The sequence below is a fragment of the Anomaloglossus baeobatrachus genome, chromosome 6 (assembly GCF_048569485.1).
Source record: "Anomaloglossus baeobatrachus isolate aAnoBae1 chromosome 6, aAnoBae1.hap1, whole genome shotgun sequence".
NCBI lineage: Eukaryota > Metazoa > Chordata > Amphibia > Anura > Aromobatidae > Anomaloglossus > Anomaloglossus baeobatrachus.
Genome location: NC_134358.1, coordinates 582,631,399 through 582,652,197, shown reverse-complemented (window position 1 = coordinate 582,652,197; position 20,799 = coordinate 582,631,399). Strand labels below are relative to the sequence as shown.

The 20,799-nt window shown below is 54.1% G+C and overlaps 1 protein-coding gene across 4 annotated transcripts in view; it reads right to left on the bottom strand.

The window, feature by feature from the left end:
• ASB10 (ankyrin repeat and SOCS box containing 10) overlaps window positions 1-20,799 on the bottom strand; it is a 187,331-nt gene that overhangs the window by 153,660 nt on the left and 12,872 nt on the right. The window contains exon 1 of one of the 4 annotated variants that reach the window (XM_075315946.1): window positions 13,102-13,181. The exons of the other annotated variants lie outside the window; for them this stretch is intronic. Coding sequence (XP_075172061.1) covers window positions 13,102-13,156 — 55 coding nt within the window. The 5' untranslated portion in view covers window positions 13,157-13,181. Of the gene's footprint in view, window positions 1-13,101; window positions 13,182-20,799 lie in introns of those variants that run through there. 4 annotated transcript variants of the gene reach the window in all.

Sequence of the window (20,799 nt, the reverse complement as noted above, 5' to 3'; positions counted from 1 at the left end):
CCGTTTATGTGCAGCGTCATTTTCTCTATCTGATAACGTGACCTTTGAGTGACTGAGCTGATTCCTCCAGGAGATCCCGTGACTTTGTGAACAGCCAGACCTGCGGCCTCCACCCTATGGGTCTCTGGATCTGGTGATCACCTTCCCTCATTCTCCTTCTCTGAAGTTTCCTCTGTCTGATTTCTAAATTTAGCAGGTTGGGACGTGTGGATGATTGCCAAGTCCCTTGCGGGGATGGTAGCGCGTCCAGGAGAGATATCACTCATTGGAGGGTCGACCCTGATAAGGATCTGACTGGTTTATTTATTACTATTATTATTTATTTTTAGAGCATAATCGATTCTATGAGTTTATGAAGCCATGAGAAGAAGGGAAGAGGCCTGTCAGATTGATGTAAACATGGACTGTTACCATTGCTGGGCCTTGTACACACCGGGTTACAGGGGCAGGACGGGCCTCGTACACACCGGGTTACAGGGGCAGGGTGGACCTCGTACACACCGGGTTACAGGGGCAGGGTGGACCTCGTACACACCCGGTTACAGGGACAGTCTGTGCCTCGTACACACCATGTTACAGGGGCAGGACGGGCCTCGTACACACCGGGCTACAGGGGCAGCCTTAGCCTCGTAAACACCATGTTACAGGGGCAGGCGGGGCCTCGTACACACTGAGTTACAGGGGCAGGCTGGGCCTCGTACACACCATGTTACAGGGACAGTCTGTGCCTCGTACACACCATGTTACAGGGGCAGGCGGGGCCTCGTACACACTGAGTTACAGGGGCAGGCTGGGCCTCGTACACACCGGGTTACAGGGGCAGGCTGAGCCTCGTACACATCGGGTTACAGGGGCAGGCTGAGCCTCGTACACACCAGGTTACAGGGACAGTCTGGGCCTCGTACACACCGCATTACAGGGGTAGGCTGTGCCTCATACACACCGGGTTACAGGGAAAGGCTGAGCCTCACACACCCGGTTATAGGGGCAGGCTGGATCTGGTACACACTAAGTTACAAGGACAGGATGGATCTCGTACACACCAGGTTACAGGGACAGGCTGGGCCTCGTACATACTGGGTTACTGAGGCAGGCTGGGCCTCGCACATACTGGGTTACAGGGGAAGGCTGGGCCTTGCACATACTGGGTTACATGGGAAGGCTGGGCCTCATATGGGGGTTACAGGGATAGGCTGGGCTTCGTGCACCCCAGGTTACAGGGGCAGGCGGGGCCTCGTACACACTGAGTTACAGGGGCAGGCTGGGCCTCGTACACACCAGGTTACAGGGGCAGGCTGAGCCTCGTACACATCGGGTTACAGGGGCAGGCTGAGCCTCGTACACACCAGGTTACAGGGACAGTCTGGGCATCGTACACACCGCGTTACAGGGGTAGGCTGTGCCTCATACACACCGGGTTACAGGGAAAGGCTGAGCCTCATACACACCCGGTTATAGGGCCAGGCTGGATCTGGTACACACTAAGTTACAAGGACAGGCTGGATCTCGTACACACCAGGTTACAGGGACAGGCTGGGCCTCGTACATACTGGGTTACTGAGGCAGGCCGGGCCTCGCACATACTGGGTTACAGGGGAAGACTGGGCCTTGCACATACTGGGTTACAGGGGAAGGCTGGGCCTCATATGGGGGTTACAGGGACAGGCTGGGCTTCGTGCACCCCAGGTTACAGGGGCAAGCTGAGCCTCGTACATACCAGGTTATAAGGGCAGGCTGGATCTCCTACACACTCAGTTACAGGGGCAGGCTGAGCCTCAGACACACCAGGTTACAGGGGCAGCATGAGCCTCAGACACACCGGGTTACAGGGGCAGGCTGAGCCTCGTACACACTGTGTTACAGGGGTAGGCTGAGCCTCACACATACTGGGTTACAGGGGCAGCCTGAATCTCATACAGACCGGGTTACAGGGGAAGGCTGAACCTCATACACCCCGGGTTACAGGGGCGGACTTGGCCTCGTACATACTGGGTTACATGGACCAAGTACATACTGGGTTATAGGGGCAGGCTGGATCTCATACACACCAGGTCACAGGGGCAGGCTGAGCCTCGTACACACCGGGTTTCAGGGCAGGCTGGGCCTCGTACACACCGGGTTACAGGGGCAGGCTGAGCCTCATACACACCCGGTTATAGGGGCAGGCTGGATCTCGTACACACCAGGTTACAGGGACAGGCTGGGCCTCGTACACACCGGGTTACAGGGGCAGGCTGAGCCTCGTACACATCGGGTTACAGGAGCAGGCTGAGACTCGTACACACCAGGTTACAGGGACAGTCTGGGCCTCGTACACACCGCGTTACAGGAGTAGGCTGTGCCTCATACACACCGGGTTACAGGGAAAGGCTGAGCCTCATACACACCCGGTTATAGGGGCAGGCTGGATCTGGTACACACTAAGTTACAAGGACAGGCTGGATCTCGTACACACCAGGTTACAGGGACAGGCTGAGCCTTGTAAACACCAGGTTACAGGGGCAGGCTGAGCCTCGTACACACCGGGTTACAGGAGCAGGCTGGATCTTGTACACACCCGGTTACAGGGGCTGGCTGGATCTCGTACACACCCATGTACAGGGGCAGGCTGAATCTCGTACACATCTGGCTATAGGGGCAGGATGGGCCTTGTACACACTGGGTTACAGGGGTAGGCTGGGCCTCGTACACATCGGGTTACAGGGGCAGGCTGAGGCTTGTACACACTGGGTTATAGGGGCAGGCTGGGCCTTGTACATTCTGTGTTACAGGGGTAGACTGAGCCTCACACATACTGGGTTACAGGGGCAGCCTGAGTCTCATACAGACCGGGTTACAGGGGAAGGCTGAACCTCATACACCCCGGGTTACAGGGGCGGACTTGGCCTCGTACATACTGGGTTACAGGGGCAGGATGGACTTAGTACATACTGGGTTATAGGGGCAGGCTGGATCTCATACACACCAGGTCACAGGGGCAGGCTGAGCCTCGTACACACCGGGTTTCAGGGCAGGCTGGGCCTCGTACACACCGGGTTACAGGGGCAGGCTGAGCCTCGTACACATCGGGTTACAGGGGCAGGCTGAGACTCGTACACACCAGGTTACAGGGACAGTCTGGGCCTCGTACACACCGCGTTACAGGAGTAGGCTGTGCCTCATACACACCGGGTTACAGGGAAAGGCTGAGCCTCATACACACCCGGTTATAGGGGCAGGCTGGATCTGGTACACACTAAGTTACAAGGACAGGCTGGATCTTGTACACACCAGGTTACAGGGACAGGCTGGGCCTCGTACATACTGGGTTACTGAGGCAGGCTGGGCCTCGCACGTACTGGGTTATAAGGGCAGGCTGGATCTCCTACACACTCAGTTACAGGGGCAGGCTGGGCCTCATACACACCAGGTTACAGGGGCCTGAGCCTCAGACACACCGGGTTACAGGGGCAGGCTGAGCCTCGTACACACTGGGTTACAGGGGCAGGCTGAGCCTCGTACACACCCGGTTACAGGGGTAGGCTGGGCCTCGTACATACTGGGTTACAGGGGAAGGCTGCGCCTCGCACATACTGGGTTACAGGGGCAGGCTGGGCCTCGTACATACTGGGTTACAGGGGCAGGATGGGCCTAGTACATACTGGATTATAGGGGCAGGCTGGATCTCATACACACCAGGTCACAGGGGCTGGCTGAGCCTCGTACACACCGGGTTTCAGGGCAGGCTGGGCCTCGTACACACCGGGTTACAGGGGCAGGCTGAGCCTCATACACACCCGGTTATAGGGGCAGGCTGGATCTCGTACACACCAGGTTACAGGGACAGGCTGGGCCTCGTACTTACTGGGTTACAGAGGCAGGCTGGGCCTCGCACATACTGGGTTACAGGGGAAGGCTGGGCCTTGCACAAAGTGGGTTACATGGGAAGGCTGGGCCTCATATGGGGGTTACAGGGACAGGCTGGGCTTCATTTACCCCAGGTTACAGGGGCAGGCTGAGCCTCGTACACACCAGGTTATAAGGGCAGGCTGGATCTCCTACACACTCAGTTACAGGGGCAGGCTGTGCCTCATACACACCAGGTTACAGGGGCAGCCTGAGCCTCAGACACACCGGGTTACAGGGGCAGGCTGAGCCTCGTACACACTGGGTTACAGGGGCAGGCTGAGCCTCGTACACACCCGGTTACAGGGACAGTCTGGTCCTTGTACACACCGAGTTACAGGGGCAGGCTGGGCCTCATACACACCTCGTTACAGGGGTAGGCTGGGCCTCATACACACCGGGTTACAGGGGCAGGCTGGGCCTCGTACACTTCAGGTTACAGGGGCAGGCTGGATCTCGTACACACTGGGTTACAGGGGTAGGCTGGGCCTCGTACATACTGGGTTACAGGGGAAGGCTGCGCCTCGCACATACTGGGTTACAGGGGCAGGCTGGGCCTCGTACATACTGGGTTATAGGGGCAGGCTGGATCTCATACACACCAGGTCACAGGGGCAGGCTGAGCCTCGTACACACCGGGCTTCAGGGCAGGCTGGGCCTCGTACACACCGGGTTACAGGGGCAGGCTGAGCCTCATACACACCCGGTTATAGGGGCAGGCTGGATCTCGTACACACCAGGTTACAGGGACAGGCTGGGCCTCGTACTTACTGGGTTACAGAGGCAGGCTGGGCCTTGCACATACTGGGTTACAGGGGAAGGCTGGGTCTTGCACATACTGGGTTACATGGGAAGGCTGGGCCTCATATGGGGGTTACAGGGACAGGCTGGGCTTCATTTACCCCAGGTTACAGGGGCAGGCTGAGCCTCGTACACACCAGGTTATAAGGGCAGGCTGGATATCCTACACACCAGGTTACAGGGGCAGGCTGGGCCTCATACACACCGGGTAACAGGGGCAGGCTGAGCCTTGTAAACACCAGGTTACAGGGGCAGGCTGAGCCTCGTACACACCGGGTTACAGGAGCAGGCTGGGCCTCATACACACCGGGTTACAGAGGCAGGTTGGATGTCGTACACACTAGGTTACAGGGGCAGGCTAGGCTTCATACACACCAGGTTTCAGGGGCAGGCTGGGCCTCATACACACCGGGTTACAGGGGCAGGCTGAGCCTTGTAAACACCAGGTTACAGGGGCAGGCTGAGCCTCGTACACACCGGGTTACAGGAGCAGGCTGGATCTTGTACACACCCGGTTACAGGGGCTGGCTGGATCTCGTACACACCCATGTACAGGGGCAGGCTGAATCTCGTACACATCTGGCTATAGGGGCAGGATGGGCCTTGTACACACTGGGTTACAGGGGTAGGCTGGGCCTCGTACACATCGGGTTACAGGGGCAGGCTGAGGCTTGTACACACTGGGTTATAGGGGCAGGCTGGGCCTTGTACATTCTGTGTTACAGGGGTAGGCTGAGCCTCACACATACTGGGTTACAGGGGCAGCCTGAATCTCATACAGACCGGGTTACAGGGGAAGGCTGAACCTCATACACCCCGGGTTACAGGGGCGGACCTGGCCTCGTACATACTGGGTTACAGGGGCAGGATGGACCTAGTACATACTGGGTTATAGGGGCAGGCTGGATCTCATACACACCAGGTCACAGGGGCAGGCTGAGCCTCGTACACACCGGGTTTCAGGGCAGGCTGGGCCTCGTACACACCGGGTTACAGGGGCAGGCTGAGCCTCATACACACCCGGTTATAGGGGCAGGCTGGATCTCGTACACACCAGGTTACAGGGACAGGCTGGGCCTCGTACACACCGGGTTACAGGGGCAGGCTGAGCCTCGTACACATCGGGTTACAGGGGCAGGCTGAGACTCGTACACACCAGGTTACAGGGACAGTCTGGGCCTCGTACACACCGCGTTACAGGAGTAGGCTGTGCCTCATACACACCGGGTTACAGGGAAAGGCTGAGCCTCATACACACCCGGTTATAGGGGCAGGCTGGATCTGGTACACACTAAGTTACAAGGACAGGCTGGATCTTGTACACACCAGGTTACAGGGACAGGCTGGGCCTCGTACATACTGGGTTACTGAGGCAGGCTGGGCCTCGCACATACTGGGTTACAGGGGAAGGCTGGGCCTTGCACATACTGGGTTACATGGGAAGGCTGGGCCTCATATGGGGGTTACAGGGACAGGCTGGGCTTCGTGCATACTGGGTTACTGAGGCAGGCCGGGCCTCGCACATACTGGGTTACAGGGGAAGGCTGGGCCTCATATGGGGGTTACAGGGACAGGCTGGGCTTCGTGCACCTCAGGTTACAGGGGCAAGCTGAGCCTCGTACACACCAGGTTATAAGGGCAGGCTGGATCTCCTACACACTCAGTTACAGGGGCAGGCTGGGCCTCATACACACCAGGTTACAGGGGCAGCCTGAGCCTCAGACACACCAGGTTACTGGGGCAGGCTGAGCCTCGTACACACCCGGTTACAGGGGTAGGCTGGGCCTCGTACATACTGGGTTACAGGGGAAGGCTGCGCCTCGCACATACTGGGTTACAGGGGCAGGCTGGGCCTCGTACATACTGGGTTACAGGGGCAGGATGGGCCTAGTACATACTGGATTATAGGGGCAGGCTGAATCTCATACACACCAGGTCACAGGGGCAGGCTGAGCCTCGTACACACCGGGTTTCAGGGCAGGCTGGGCCTCGTACACACCGGGTTACAGGGGCAGGCTGAGCCTCATACACACCCGGTTATAGGGGCAGGCTGGATCTCGTACACACCAGGTTACAGGGACAGGCTGGGCCTCGTACTTACTGGGTTACAGAGGCAGGCTGGGCCTCGCACATACTGGGTTACAGGGGAAGGCTGGGCCTTGCACAAAGTGGGTTACATGGGAAGGCTGGGCCTCATATGGGGGTTACAGGGACAGGCTGGGCTTCATTTACCCCAGGTTACAGGGGCAGGCTGAGCCTCGTACACACCAGGTTATAAGGGCAGGCTGGATATCCTACACACCAGGTTACAGGGGCAGGCTGGGCCTCATACACACCGGGTTACAGGAGCAGGCTGGGCCTCATACACACCGGGTTACAGAGGCAGGTTGGATGTCGTACACACTAGGTTACAGGGGCAGGCTAGGCTTCATACACACCAGGTTTCAGGGGCAGGCTGGGCCTCATACACACCGGGTTACAGGGGCAGGCTGAGCCTTGTAAACACCAGGTTACAGGGGCAGGCTGAGCCTCGTACACACCGGGTTACAGGAGCAGGCTGGGCCTCATACACACCGGGTTACAGAGGCAGGTTGGATGTCGTACACACTAGGTTACAGGGGCAGGCTAGGCTTCATACACACCAGGTTTCAGGGGCAGGCTGGGCCTCATACACACCGGGTTACAGGGGCAGGCTGAGCCTTGTAAACACCAGGTTACAGGGGCAGGCTGAGCCTCGTACACACCGGGTTACAGGAGCAGGCTGGATCTTGTACACACCCGGTTACAGGGGCTGGCTGGATCTCGTACACACCCAGGTACAGGGGCAGGCTGAATCTCGTACACATCTGGCTATAGGGGCAGGATGGGCCTTATACACACTGGGTTACAGGGGTAGGCTGGGCCTCGTACACATCGGGTTACAGGGGCAGGCTGAGGCTTGTACACACTGGGTTATAGGGGCAGGCTGGGCCTTGTACATTCTGTGTTACAGGGGTAGGCTGAGCCTCACACATACTGGGTTACAGGGGCAGCCTGAATCTCATACACACCGGGTTACAGGGGAAGGCTGAACCTCATACACCCCGGGGTACAGGGGCGGACTTGGCCTTACACATACTGGGTTACAGGGGCAGACTTGGCCCTTCGTACATTCTGGGTTACATGGGTAGGCTGGGCCTCGCACATACTGGGTTACAGGTTATTATTATTATTATTATTATTATTATTTATTTATAGAGCACCATTAATTCCATGGTGCTGTACATGAGAAGGGGGTTACATACAAAATACGTATACAAGTTACAGTAGACAGACTAGTACAGAGGGAAGAGGGCCCTACCCTTGCGGGCTTACATTCTATAGGATTATGGGGAGGAGACAATAGCTTCAGGTTCAGCCTGAACCTCATACACACCGGGTTACAGGGGAAGGCTGAACCTCGTACACACTGGGTTACAGGGGTGGGCTTCATTCACACCGAGTTACAGTGGAGAGCTGGGCCTTGTACACACTGGGTTACACTTGGCCACGTACATATCGGGTTACACTTGGCCTCGTACACACCAGGTTACAGGGGAAGGCTGGGCCTCATTCACATCAGGTTATAGGGGCAGACTGGGCCTCGTACACACCAGGTTACAGGGGCAGGCTGGATCTCGTACACACTGGGTTACAGGGGTAGGCTGGGCCTCGTACATACTGTGTTACAGGGGAAGGCTGCGCCTCGCACATACTGGGTTACAGGGGCAGGCTGGGCCTCGTACATACTGGGTTACAGGGGCAGGCTGAGCCTCATACACACCCAGTTATAGGGGCAGGCTGGATCTCATACACACTAAGTTACAGGGGCAGACTGGATCTCGTACACCCCAGGTTACAGGGACAGACTGGGCCTCTTACATACTGGATTACAGAGGCAGGCTGGGCCTTGCACATACTGGGTTACAGGGGCAGGCTGAGCCTCGCACATACTGGCTTACAGGGGCAGGCTGGGCCTTGTATATACTGGGTTACAGAAGAAAGCTGGACCTCATGCGCATGGAGTGACAGGGGCAGGCTGGGCATCATACACACTCAGTTACAGGGGCAGGCTGGATCTCGTACACACCATGTTACAGGGACAGGCTGGGCCTCATACACATCGGGTTGCAGGGGCAGGCTGGGCTTCGTGCACACCAGGTTACAGGGGCAGGATGAGCCTCGTACACACCAGGTTATAAGGGCAGGCTGGATCTCCTACACACTCATTTACAGGGGCAGGCTGGATCTCATACACACCAGGTTACAGGGGCAGGCTGGGCCTCTTACACACTGGGTTACAGAGGCAGGCTTGGCCTCGTAAACACCAGGTTACAGGGGCAGGCTGAGCCTCGTAAACACCGGTTTACAGGGGCAGGCTGAGCCTCGTACATACCGGGTTACAGGAGCAGGCTGGATCTTGTACACACCCGGTTACAGGGGCTGGCTGGATCTCGTACACACCCAGGTACATGGGCAGGCTGGATCTCGTACACATCTGGCTATAGGGGCAGGATGGGCCTCGTACACACTGGGTTACAGGGGCAGGCTGAGCCTTGTACACACCCGGCTACAGGGGCAGGCTGGATCTCGTACACACAAGGTTATAGGGGCAGGCTAGGCCTTGTACATACTGGGTTACAGGGGTAGGCTGGGCCTTGCACATACTGGGTTACAGGGGTAGGCTGGGCCTTGCACATACTGGGTTCCAGGGGCAGCCTGAACCTCATACACACCGGGTTACAGAGGAAGAATGAACCTCGTACACACCGGTTTACAGGAGCAGGCTTGGCCTCTCACATACTGGGTTACAGGGGCAGGATTGGCCCCTCGTACATTCTGGGTTACAGGGGTAGGCTGGGCCTCGCACATACTGGGTTACAGGGGCAGCCTGAACCTCATACACACCGGATTACAGGGGAAGGTTGAACCTCGTACACACCGGATTACACTTGGCCTTGTAGACACCGGGTTACAGGGGTAGGCTGAGCCTCATTCACACCAGGTTACAGGGGCAGGCTGGGCCTCGTACACACCAGGTTACAGGGGCAGGTTGGATCTCATACACACCCGGTTACAGGGGCAGGCTGGATCTCGGATACACCCAGTTACAGGGGCAGGCTGGGCTACGCACATACTGGGTTACAGGGGCAGGCTGGGCCTCGTACATATGTAGTTACTGGGGAAGGCTGGGCCTCATACAAATGGAGTTGCAGGTGCAGGTTGGGCCTCATACACACTGGGTTACAGGGGAAGGTTGAGCTTTGTACACACCCCGTTACAGGGGCAGTCTGAGCCTCGTACACACTGGGGGGGCAGGCTGGGCCTCATACACACCGGCTTACAGAAGGAGGCTGGGCCTCGTACATAACGGGTTACAGGGTTAGGCTAGGCCTTGTCCACACCGGGTTACAGGGGTGGGCTTCTTTCACACCGGGTTACAGTGGGGAGCTGTACCACGTACACACCAGGTTACAGGGGTAGGCTGAGCCTCATTCACACCAAGTTACAGGGGCAGCCTGAGCCTCATTCACACCAAGTTACATGGGCAGGCTGAGCCTCATTCACACCAAGTTACAGGGGCAGGTTAAGCCTCGCACACACCGGGTTAAAGGGGCAGTCTGAGCTTCATTAACACCAGGTTAAAGGGGCAGGCTGGGCCTTGTACACACTGGGTTACAGAGGCAGGCTGGGCCTCGTACACACCGGGTTACATTTGGCCTCGTAATTACTGGGTTACAGGGGCAGGATGGGTTACACCCTGGGTTACAGGGTCTCATAAACATCATGTTACAGTGACAAGCTGGGCCTCATACACACCGGGTTACAGGGGCAGGATGTGCCTTGTACACACAAGGTTACAGGGGCAGGCTGGCCTCGTACACACCGGGCTACAGGGGCAGGCTGAGCCTCGTGCACACCCGGTTACAGGGACAGGCTGGGCCTCATACACACCAAGTTACAGGGGCAGGCTGGATCTCATACATACTGGGTCACAGGGGCAGGCTGAATCTCGTACACACCCGGTTACAGGGGCAGGCTGGGCCTCGTACATACTGGGTTACAGGGGCAGGCTCGGCCTTGTAAATACTTGTTTAAAGGGCCAGGTTGAGCCTCGTGCACACTGGGTTACAGGGGTTGGCTGGGCCTCACACACACCGGGTTACAGGGGCAGGTTGAATCTTGTACACACCCGGTTACAGGGGCAGGCTGAATCTCGTATACACCCGGTTACAAGGGCAGGCTGGATCTCTTACACACCTGGTTACAGGGGAAGGTTGGCCTCGTACACACTGGGTTACAGGGGCAGGCTGAATCTCGTATACACCCCGTTACAGGGGCAGGCTGGGTCTTGTACACACAAGGTTACAGGGGCAGGCTGGGCCTCATACACACTGTGTTACAGGGGAGGCTGAGCCTTGTACACACTGGGTTATAGGGACAGGCTGAGCCTCATTCATTCCAGGTTACAGGGGCAGGCAGGCCTCGTACACACCGGGTTACAGGGGCAGGTTGGGCCTCGTACACACCGGATTACAGGAGTGGGCTTCATTCACACCGGGTTACAGTGGGGAGCTGGGCCTTGTACACACACAGTTTATACTTGGCCATGTACACACTGGGTTACATTTTGCCTTGTACTTACTGGGTTACTGGGCAGGCTGGTTTGGGTCTCGTGCACATCACGTTACAGTGGCTAGCTGGGCCTCATACACACTGGGTTACACTTGGCCTCGAACACACAGGGGCAAGCTGGGCCTCGTACACCCCCCTACAGGGAATAAAGGGGCAGGAGTGTAATGAAAACACAGATTAAGAAAGACAGGGGAAAACCAAAATTCAGACACGCTCCAAGCTCACAGAAATAAACAGTAAGAGACTAAGGAGAAAAGCAAGAGCAGAAAGGTAGCAACAAAAAGACAACAAGGGTTAACACAACAACTGCTCACACCAATAATGCACAACCACCACCAGTAAGTCTGGATCATAATATCTCACCAGGCCAGTATAGAGAAGCTATAGCTAACAATAATAGAATAGTCCAGCCAGCATATATAGGAGGGCAGTAAAAGTGACTGGCTCCCCCACAGCATGTGATCAAAGAGACTAACAAGCAGCCCAGCAGAGATTAACTCTTGCTAGCCTGTCTGTGGCTTGATGCAGCTTCTCCCTACGCTGATCACAGGCATCAGAGAAGTTAGCAGGCAGAGTGGCAGAATCTGTACTTTCCACAGATCCTGACACCACCATGGCAGTTGGTGATCCCTGCAAAAATTCCCTTGTGACAATCGGGATACATTGGTGGGCTGTGCCTCGTACATAACGGGTTACAGTGGTGATCAGGGCCTTGTATACAACGGGTTACAGAGGTGAGCTGGGCCTCATACATCCTGGGTTACAAGAGTAGGTTGGGCCTCACACACAGGGGCGGCCGGGTCTCATACACACCCGGTTGCAGAGGTGAGCCGGGTCTTGTATACACTGAGTTACAGGGGAGGGTTTGGCCAAATACACCGCAGGCTACATGGGTAAGTTGGGCCTCGTACACACCAGGTTATAGGAGTGAGCTGGACGTCATACACCCCAGGTTACAGGGGCGAGCTTCGTCTCGTACACACTGGGTTAGAGGAGATGGCTTGGCCACATCCACCCCTGGTTACAGGGGCGGGTTGGACCTCGTACACACCAGTTTACAGGGGCAATTTGGGCCTTGTATACTCCGATTTACAGGGGTGGGCAGGGTCTTGTACACAACGGGTTACAGTGGGTGGGCTGGGCCTCATACATACCAAGTTACAGGGGCAGGCTGAGCCTTGTACACACCAAGTTACAGGGGCAGGCTGAGCCTTGTACACACCAAGTTACAGGGGCAGGCTGAGCCTTGTACACACCAAGTTACAGGGGCAGGCTGAGCCTTGTACACACTAAGTTACAGGAGCAGGCTGGGTTTCATACATACTGGGTTACAGGAGCAGGCAGGGCCTCATACACACAGGGTATATAGAACTGTAATAAGGCTCCCCGAATTTCCCCCATGTCTCCATACCGCAAGCCTACTCCTGCTATTCTGCTATATTGTAGCTCTGATTTCTCTTGTGGTTCTACTGCAGGCTGCAGACAGTTTTCCTCCTTTATATCACTGCAGTATTGTACTCCGTGTCATCATGAGAATTCCAGAAACAGCCCCCTACAAACCTGCGTAAAGGTAACTCTTCCAGGGTACCTGAAGAGGACCAGGTGGGGTCAGTCTTAGCGTCTACATGAAAAACGTGCAGCCGCACTTGCTTAGCATGGATACTAGGAAATGTGTTGTGGATGGTGGACCTGTGGCTGGTCCGGACCCGTGTGTGAGGGATTTGATGCGGTTGTCCACTAAAAACATCAAACTTAAGTTACCTTCAATTAAATTGGGACTTCGGTTCATTGGTCCTTTTAGAATTTCTGCCGTCATCAACTCGCTGGCCTTCCGGTTGGCGTTAGCTGCCGTTTAGAAAATTCACAATGTATTTCATAAGTTTTTTCTGAATAAATTTGTGGATTCAGGAAATCCTATTTCACCCCTCCAGCTTTTGGTGGACGGTTCTCTGGAATTGGTGGTGTCTAGAATTGTTGACTCATGTTGAATTGTTCATTGTTCTCTCCAGTATCTGGTGCACCGGCGGGGCTATGGTCCTGAGGACAGGTGCCAGCATCAGATATCTATGCAGAACGTCTTGTTAGGTCTCTTCATCGCTGCCATCCTGAGAAACCAGGGCCAGTGGATCCTGAGGGTCTAGAGGCCCCTCATAGAGAGAGGGTACTGTTATGCAGTGTTCTGCCCCTGACTCACTAGGTGTCATGGCGGCTCCAGACTCTGTTCACATTGCAGAGTCTGGCAGAGAACCTGATGCTTCTTAGTTGCTCAGCTAGAGTCGGGCATGGACTGTTTAGTGCTCTCTAGTCCTCGGTGTATCAGGAATGAATTTCTGCTGGCTGGTGAACTGCTGCTGGGGTCACAGGCTGCTGATGTCCTATCACAGCCGCCTCCACCTTATAGAAAATGCTGAAACGTAGCCTCACATGCTGAAGATAGCTCCAGCTTTGCTCCAGTGATACGGGTGTTTGTGCGTGGTGATCCAGTTGTTGGTGAACTGTTGTATGCAATTTGTGTGCTGTGGAAATATCCTTCTTTGTTTCCTCCCTGTACTTTATTTCTTCCTGAGCTCGTATTTTCTCGCTGTGAGTTTGAGCCTTGGTTTTCCCCTGTCTGTTGGTATTTGTGGAATTCTTTACTCCTGTCCCAGCCATCCCTGGGGGTGTTAGACCAGGGCTGCTTAGGAGTTAGTGCTACGCTTGCAGTCCAGACCTGGCCACCATCAAGCCTACCTCTGAAATAAGGGACAGTTTATGGCCCCTAGTTTTGACCAGTCTAGGTGCCTTTACTCCTGGTTAACATGTCATGTCCGTGACAGTCGCTCATACAGGAATATGCTCTGATCTGAACCCTCCATTGTAGCTCTGCAGGATGTTTAGGGTGGTTGTCCTGCTGGAAGGTGAACCTTTGCCTCGGTCTCATGTTTACTGCAGCCTCTAACAGGTTTTCCTCTGGGATTGCTCTGTATTTAGCTCCGTCCATCTTCCCATCACCTCTGACCAGCTCTTCTGCACCTGCTGAAGAAAAGACTCCCCACAGCAGGCTGCTGCCTCCACCATGTGTGACAGTGGGGATGGGGTTTTCATGTGTAGTGTTTGTATTTAGCCCAGTTCTCCTTTGGTCTCCTCTGACCTGAGCCTCTTTTTCCAGTGGTCGCTGTGTCCCCTACATGGCTTTTTCTTCCTGCTCTTCCATAAAGGGCAGATTTGTGCAATCTATGACTAATAGTCGTCCTGTGGACAGATTCTCCTCCGGAGCTGTGATCTCTGTAGCTTCTCCAGTGATCATGGGCCTCCCTGCTCTTACATAGTTACAGAGCTTGAAATACAAACCCTGCTCCATCTAGTTCAACCTTCCTCCTCCAATTCTACATTTCATCACTATATCCTCTATAACCCACAATGTTGTCCTGAGGAATCCTCCGCCCTGATATAAAGCTGTTATAGTGTCGCCATTACTGCCTCTTGTGGTCGGCATTCCACAATCTTACTGCTCTAAAGGCCGCTTTACACGCTGCGACATCGCTAGCGATAGCACCCGCCCCCGTCGTTTGTGAATCACGGGCAAATTGCTGCCAGTGGCGAACAATATCGCCGGTACGCGTCACACATACTTGCCCGCCTAACGACGTCGCTGTGGCCGCCAAACAACCTCTTTTCTAAGGGGGAGGTTTGTCCGGCGTCACAGCGACGTCACACAGCGGGCCACCAATAGAAGCGGAGGGGCGGAGAGCAGCCGCATGAAAGTCACTCCCACCTCGTTGCCGGAGGACGCAGGAACGCTGTTGTTCATCGTTCCCGGGGTGTCACACGTAGCGATGTGTGCTGCCTCAGGAACGACCAACAACCTGCGTCCAGAACCAGCAACGATATTTTGAAAACGAACGACGTGTCAACAATCAACGATGTGGAGAGTATTTTGGATTGTTAGCGGTCGCTCGTACGTGTCACACGCAACGACGTCACTAACGAGGCCGGATGTGCGTCACGAATTCCGTGACCCCAGCGACATCTCGTTAGCAATGTCGTTGCGTGTAAATGGGCCTTTACTGTAAAGAACCCTTTCCTATTTAGCTGCTGGAATCATCTTTCCTCCACTCGCAGTGAATGCCCCCTTCGTGTTGTCTTTGGAAGGAATAAGTCCTGCGCCGTCCTTTATATGGACCATGTATTTATACATATAATGACATCTCCTCTGAGATGTCTTTTTCCACCTCTCATCACACGGGCGGCCTCCATTCATCCTCATACGGGCGGCCTCCATTCATCCTCATACGGGCGGCCTCCATTCATCCTCATACGGGCGGCCTCCATTCATCCTCACACGGGCGGCCTCCATTCATCCTCATACGGGCGGCCTCCATTCATCCTCATACAGGCGGCCTCCATTACTCATCATACGGACGGCCTCCATTACTCATCATACGGGTAGCATCCTCCATTACTGTTCATACAGGCGGCCTCCATTACTCATCATACGGGTAGCATCCTCCATTACTATTCAATAAGGCGGCCTCCATTACTCATCATACGGGCAGCATCCTCCATTACTGTTCATACAGGCGGCCTCCATTACTCATCATATGGGCAGCATCCTCCATTACTGTTCATACAGGCGGCCTCCATTACTCATCATACGGGTAGCATCCTCCATTACTGTTCATACAGGCGGCCTTCATTACTCATCATACGGGTAGCATCCTCCATTACTGTTCATACAGGCGGCCTCCATTACTCATCATACGGGTAGCATCCTCCATTACTGTTCATACAGGCGGCCTTCATTACTCATCATACGGGTAGCATCCTCCATTACTGTTCATACAGGCGGCCTTCATTACTCATCATACGGGCAGCATCCTCCATTACTGTTCATACAGGCGGCCTTCATTACTCATCATATGGGCAGCATCCTCCATTACTGTTCATACAGGTGGCCTCCATTACTCATCATACGGGCAGCATCCTCCATTACTGTTCATACAGGCGGCCTCCATTACTCATCATACGGGCAGCATCCTCCATTACTGTTCATACAGGCGGCCTCCATTACTCATCATACGGGCAGCATCCTCCATTACTGTTCATACAGGCGGCCTCCATTACTCATCATACGGGCAGCATCCTCCATTACTGTTCATACAGGCGGCCTCCATTACTCATCATACGGGTAGCATCCTCCATTACTGTTCATACAGGCGGCCTCCATTACTCATCATACGGGTAGCATCCTCCATTACTGTTCATACAGGCGGCCTCCATTACTCATCATACGGGTAGCATCCTCCATTACTGTTCATACAGGCGGCCTCCATTACTCATCATACGGGTAGCATCCTCCATTACTGTTCATACAGGCGGCCTCCATTACTCATCATACGGGTAGCATCCTCCATTACTGTTCATACAGGCGGCCTCCATTACTCATCATACGGGTAGCATCCTCCATTACTGTTCATACAGGCGGCCTCCATTACTCATCATACGGGTAGCATCCTCCATTACTGTTCATACAGGCGGCCTCCATTACTCATCATACGGGCAGCATCCTCCATTACTGTTCATACAGGCGGCCTCCATTACTCATCATACGAGCAGCATCCTCCATTACTGTTCATACAGGCGGCCTTCGTTACTCATCATACGGGCAGCATCCTCCATTACTGTTCATACAGGCGGCCTTCATTACTCATCATACGGGCAGCATCCTCCATTACTGTTCATACAGGCGGCCTCCATTACTCATTATACGGGCAGCATCCTCCATTACTGTTCATACAGGCGGCCTCCATTACTCATCATACGGGCAGCATCCTCCATTACTGTTCATACAGGCGGCCTCCATTACTCATCATACGGGCAGCATCCTCCATTACTGTTCATACAGGCGGCCTCCATTACTCATCATACGGGCAGCATCCTCCATTACTGTTCATACAGGCGGCCTCCATTACTCATCATACGGGTAGCATCCTCCATTACTGTTCATACAGGCGGCCTCCATTACTCATCATACGGGTAGCATCCTCCATTACTGTTCATACAGGCGGCCTCCATTACTCATCATACGGGTAGCATCCTCCATTACTGTTCATACAGGCGGCCTCCATTACTCATCATACGGGTAGCATCCTCCATTACTGTTCATACAGGCGGCCTCCATTACTCATCATACGGGTAGCATCCTCCATTACTGTTCATACAGGCGGCCTCCATTACTCATCATACGGGTAGCATCCTCCATTACTGTTCATACAGGCGGCCTCCATTACTCATCATACGGGTAGCATCCTCCATTACTGTTCATACAGGCGGCCTCCATTACTCATCATACGGGTAGCATCCTCCATTACTGTTCATACAGGCGGCTTCCATTACTCATCATACGGGCAGCATCCTCCATTACTGTTCATACAGGCGGCCTTCATTACTCATCATACGGGCAGCATCCTCCATTACTGTTCATACAGGCGGCCTCCATTACTCATCTTACGGGCAGCATCCTCCATTACTGTTCATACAGGCGGCCTCCATTACTCATCATACGGGCAGCATCCTCCATTACTCATCATACAGGCGGCCTCCATTACTCATCATACGGGCAGAATCCTCCATTACTGTTCATACAGGCGGCCTCCATTACTCATCATACGGGCAGCATCCTCTATTACTGTTCATACAGGCGGCCTCCATTACTCATCATACGGGCAGAATCCTCCATTACTGTTCATACAGGCGGCCTCCATTACTCATCATACGGGCAGCATCCTCCATTACTGTTCATACAGGCGGCCTCCATTACTCATCATACGGGCAGAATCCTCCATTACTGTTCATACAGGCGGCCTTCATTACTCATCATACGGGTAGCATCCTCCATTACTGTTCATACAGGCGGCCTCCATTACTCATCATACGGGTAGCATCCTCCATTACTGTTCATACAGGCGGCCTCCATTACTCATCATACGGGTAGCATCCTCCATTACTGTTCATACAGGCGGCTTCCATTACTCATCATACGGGCAGCATCCTCCATTACTGTTCATACAGGCGGCCTTCATTACTCATCATACGGGCAGCATCCTCCATTACTGTTCATACAGGCGGCCTCCATTACTCATCTTACGGGCAGCATCCTCCATTACTGTTCATACAGGCGGCCTCCATTACTCATCATACGGGCAGCATCCTCCATTACTCATCATACAGGCGGCCTCCATTACTCATCATACGGGCAGAATCCTCCATTACTGTTCATACAGGCGGCCTCCATTACTCATCATACGGGTAGCATCCTCCATTACTGTTCATACAGGCGGCCTCCATTACTCATCATACGGGCAGAATCCTCCATTACTGTTCATACAGGCGGCCTTCATTACTCATCATACGGGCAGCATCCTCCATTACTGTTCATACAGGCGGCCTCCATTACTCATCTTACGGGCAGCATCCTCCATTACTGTTTATACAGGCGGCCTCCATTACTCATCATACGGGTAGCATCCTCCATTACTGTTCATACAGGCGGCCTCCATTACTCACCATACGGGTAGCATCCTCCATTACTGTTCATACAGGCGGCCTCCATTACTCATCATACGGGCAGCATCCTCCATTACTGTTCATACAGGCGGCCTCCATTACTCATCATACGGGCAGCATCCTCCATTACTGTTCATACAGGCGGCCTCCATTACTCATCATACGGGCAGCATCCTCCATTACTGTTCATACAGGCGGCCTCCATTACTCATCATACGGGTAGCATCCTCCATTACTGTTCATACAGGCGGCCTCCATTACTCATCATACGGGTAGCATCCTCCATTACTGTTCATACAGGCGGCCTCCATTACTCACCATACGGGTAGCATCCTCCATTACTGTTCATACAGGCGGCCTCCATTACTCATCATACGGGCAGCATCCTCCATTACTGTTCATACAGGCGGCCTCCATTACTCATCATACGGGCAGCATCCTCCATTACTGTTCATACAGGCGGCCTCCATTACTCATCATACGGGCAGCATCCTCCATTACTGTTCATACAGGCGGCCTCCATTACTCATCATACGGGTAGCATCCTCCATTACTGTTCATACAGGCGGCCTCCATTACTCATCATACGGGCAGCATCCTCCATTACTGTTCATACAGGCGGCTTCCATTACTCATCATACGGGCAGCATCCTCCATTACTGTTCATACAGGCGGCCTCCATTACTCATCATACGGGTAGCATCCTCCATTACTGTTCATACAGGCGGCCTCCATTACTCATCATACGGGCAGCATCCTCCATTACTGTTCATACAGGCGGCCTTCATTACTCATCATACGGGCAGCATCCTCCATTACTGTTCATACAGGCGGCCTCCATTACTCATCATACGGGTAGCATCCTCCATTACTGTTCATACAGGCGGCCTCCATTACTCATCATACGGGTAGCATCCTCCATTACTGTTCATACAGGCGGCCTCCATTACTCATCATACGGGTAGCATCCTCCATTACTGTTCATACAGGCGGCCTCCATTACTCATCATACGGGTAGCATCCTCCATTACTGTTCATACAGGCGGCCTCCATTACTCATCATACGGGTAGCATCCTCCATTACTGTTCATACAGGCGGCCTCCATTACTCATCATACGGGTAGCATCCTCCATTACTGTTCATACAGGCGGCCTCCATTACTCATCATACGGGTAGCATCCTCCATTACTGTTCATACAGGCGGCCTCCATTACTCATCATACGGGTAGCATCCTCCATTACTGTTCATACAGGCGGCCTCCATTACTCATCATACGGGTAGCATCCTCCATTACTGTTCATACAGGCGGCCTCCATTACTCATCATACGGGTAGCATCCTCCATTACTGTTCATACAGGCGGCCTCCATTACTCATCATACGGGTAGCATCCTCCATTACTGTTCATACAGGCGGCCTCCATTACTCATCATACGGGTAGCATCCTCCATTACTGTTCATACAGGCGGCCTCCATTACTCATCATACGGGTAGCATCCTCCATTACTGTTCATACAGGCGGCCTCCATTACTCATCATACGGGTAGCATCCTCCATTACTGTTCATACAGGCGGCCTCCATTACTCATCTTACGGGCAGCATCCTCCATTACTGTTCATACAGGCGGCCTCCATTACTCATCATACGGGTAGCATCCTCCATTACTGTTCATACAGGCGGCCTCCATTACTCATCTTACGGGCAGCATCCTCCATTACTGTTTATACAGGCGGCCTCCATTACTCATCATACGGGTAGCATCCTCCATTACTGTTCATACAGGCGGCCTCCATTACTCACCATACGGGTAGCATCCTCCATTACTGTTCATACAGGCGGCCTCCATTACTCATCATACGGGCAGCATCCTCCATTACTGTTCATACAGGCGGCCTCCATTACTCATCATACG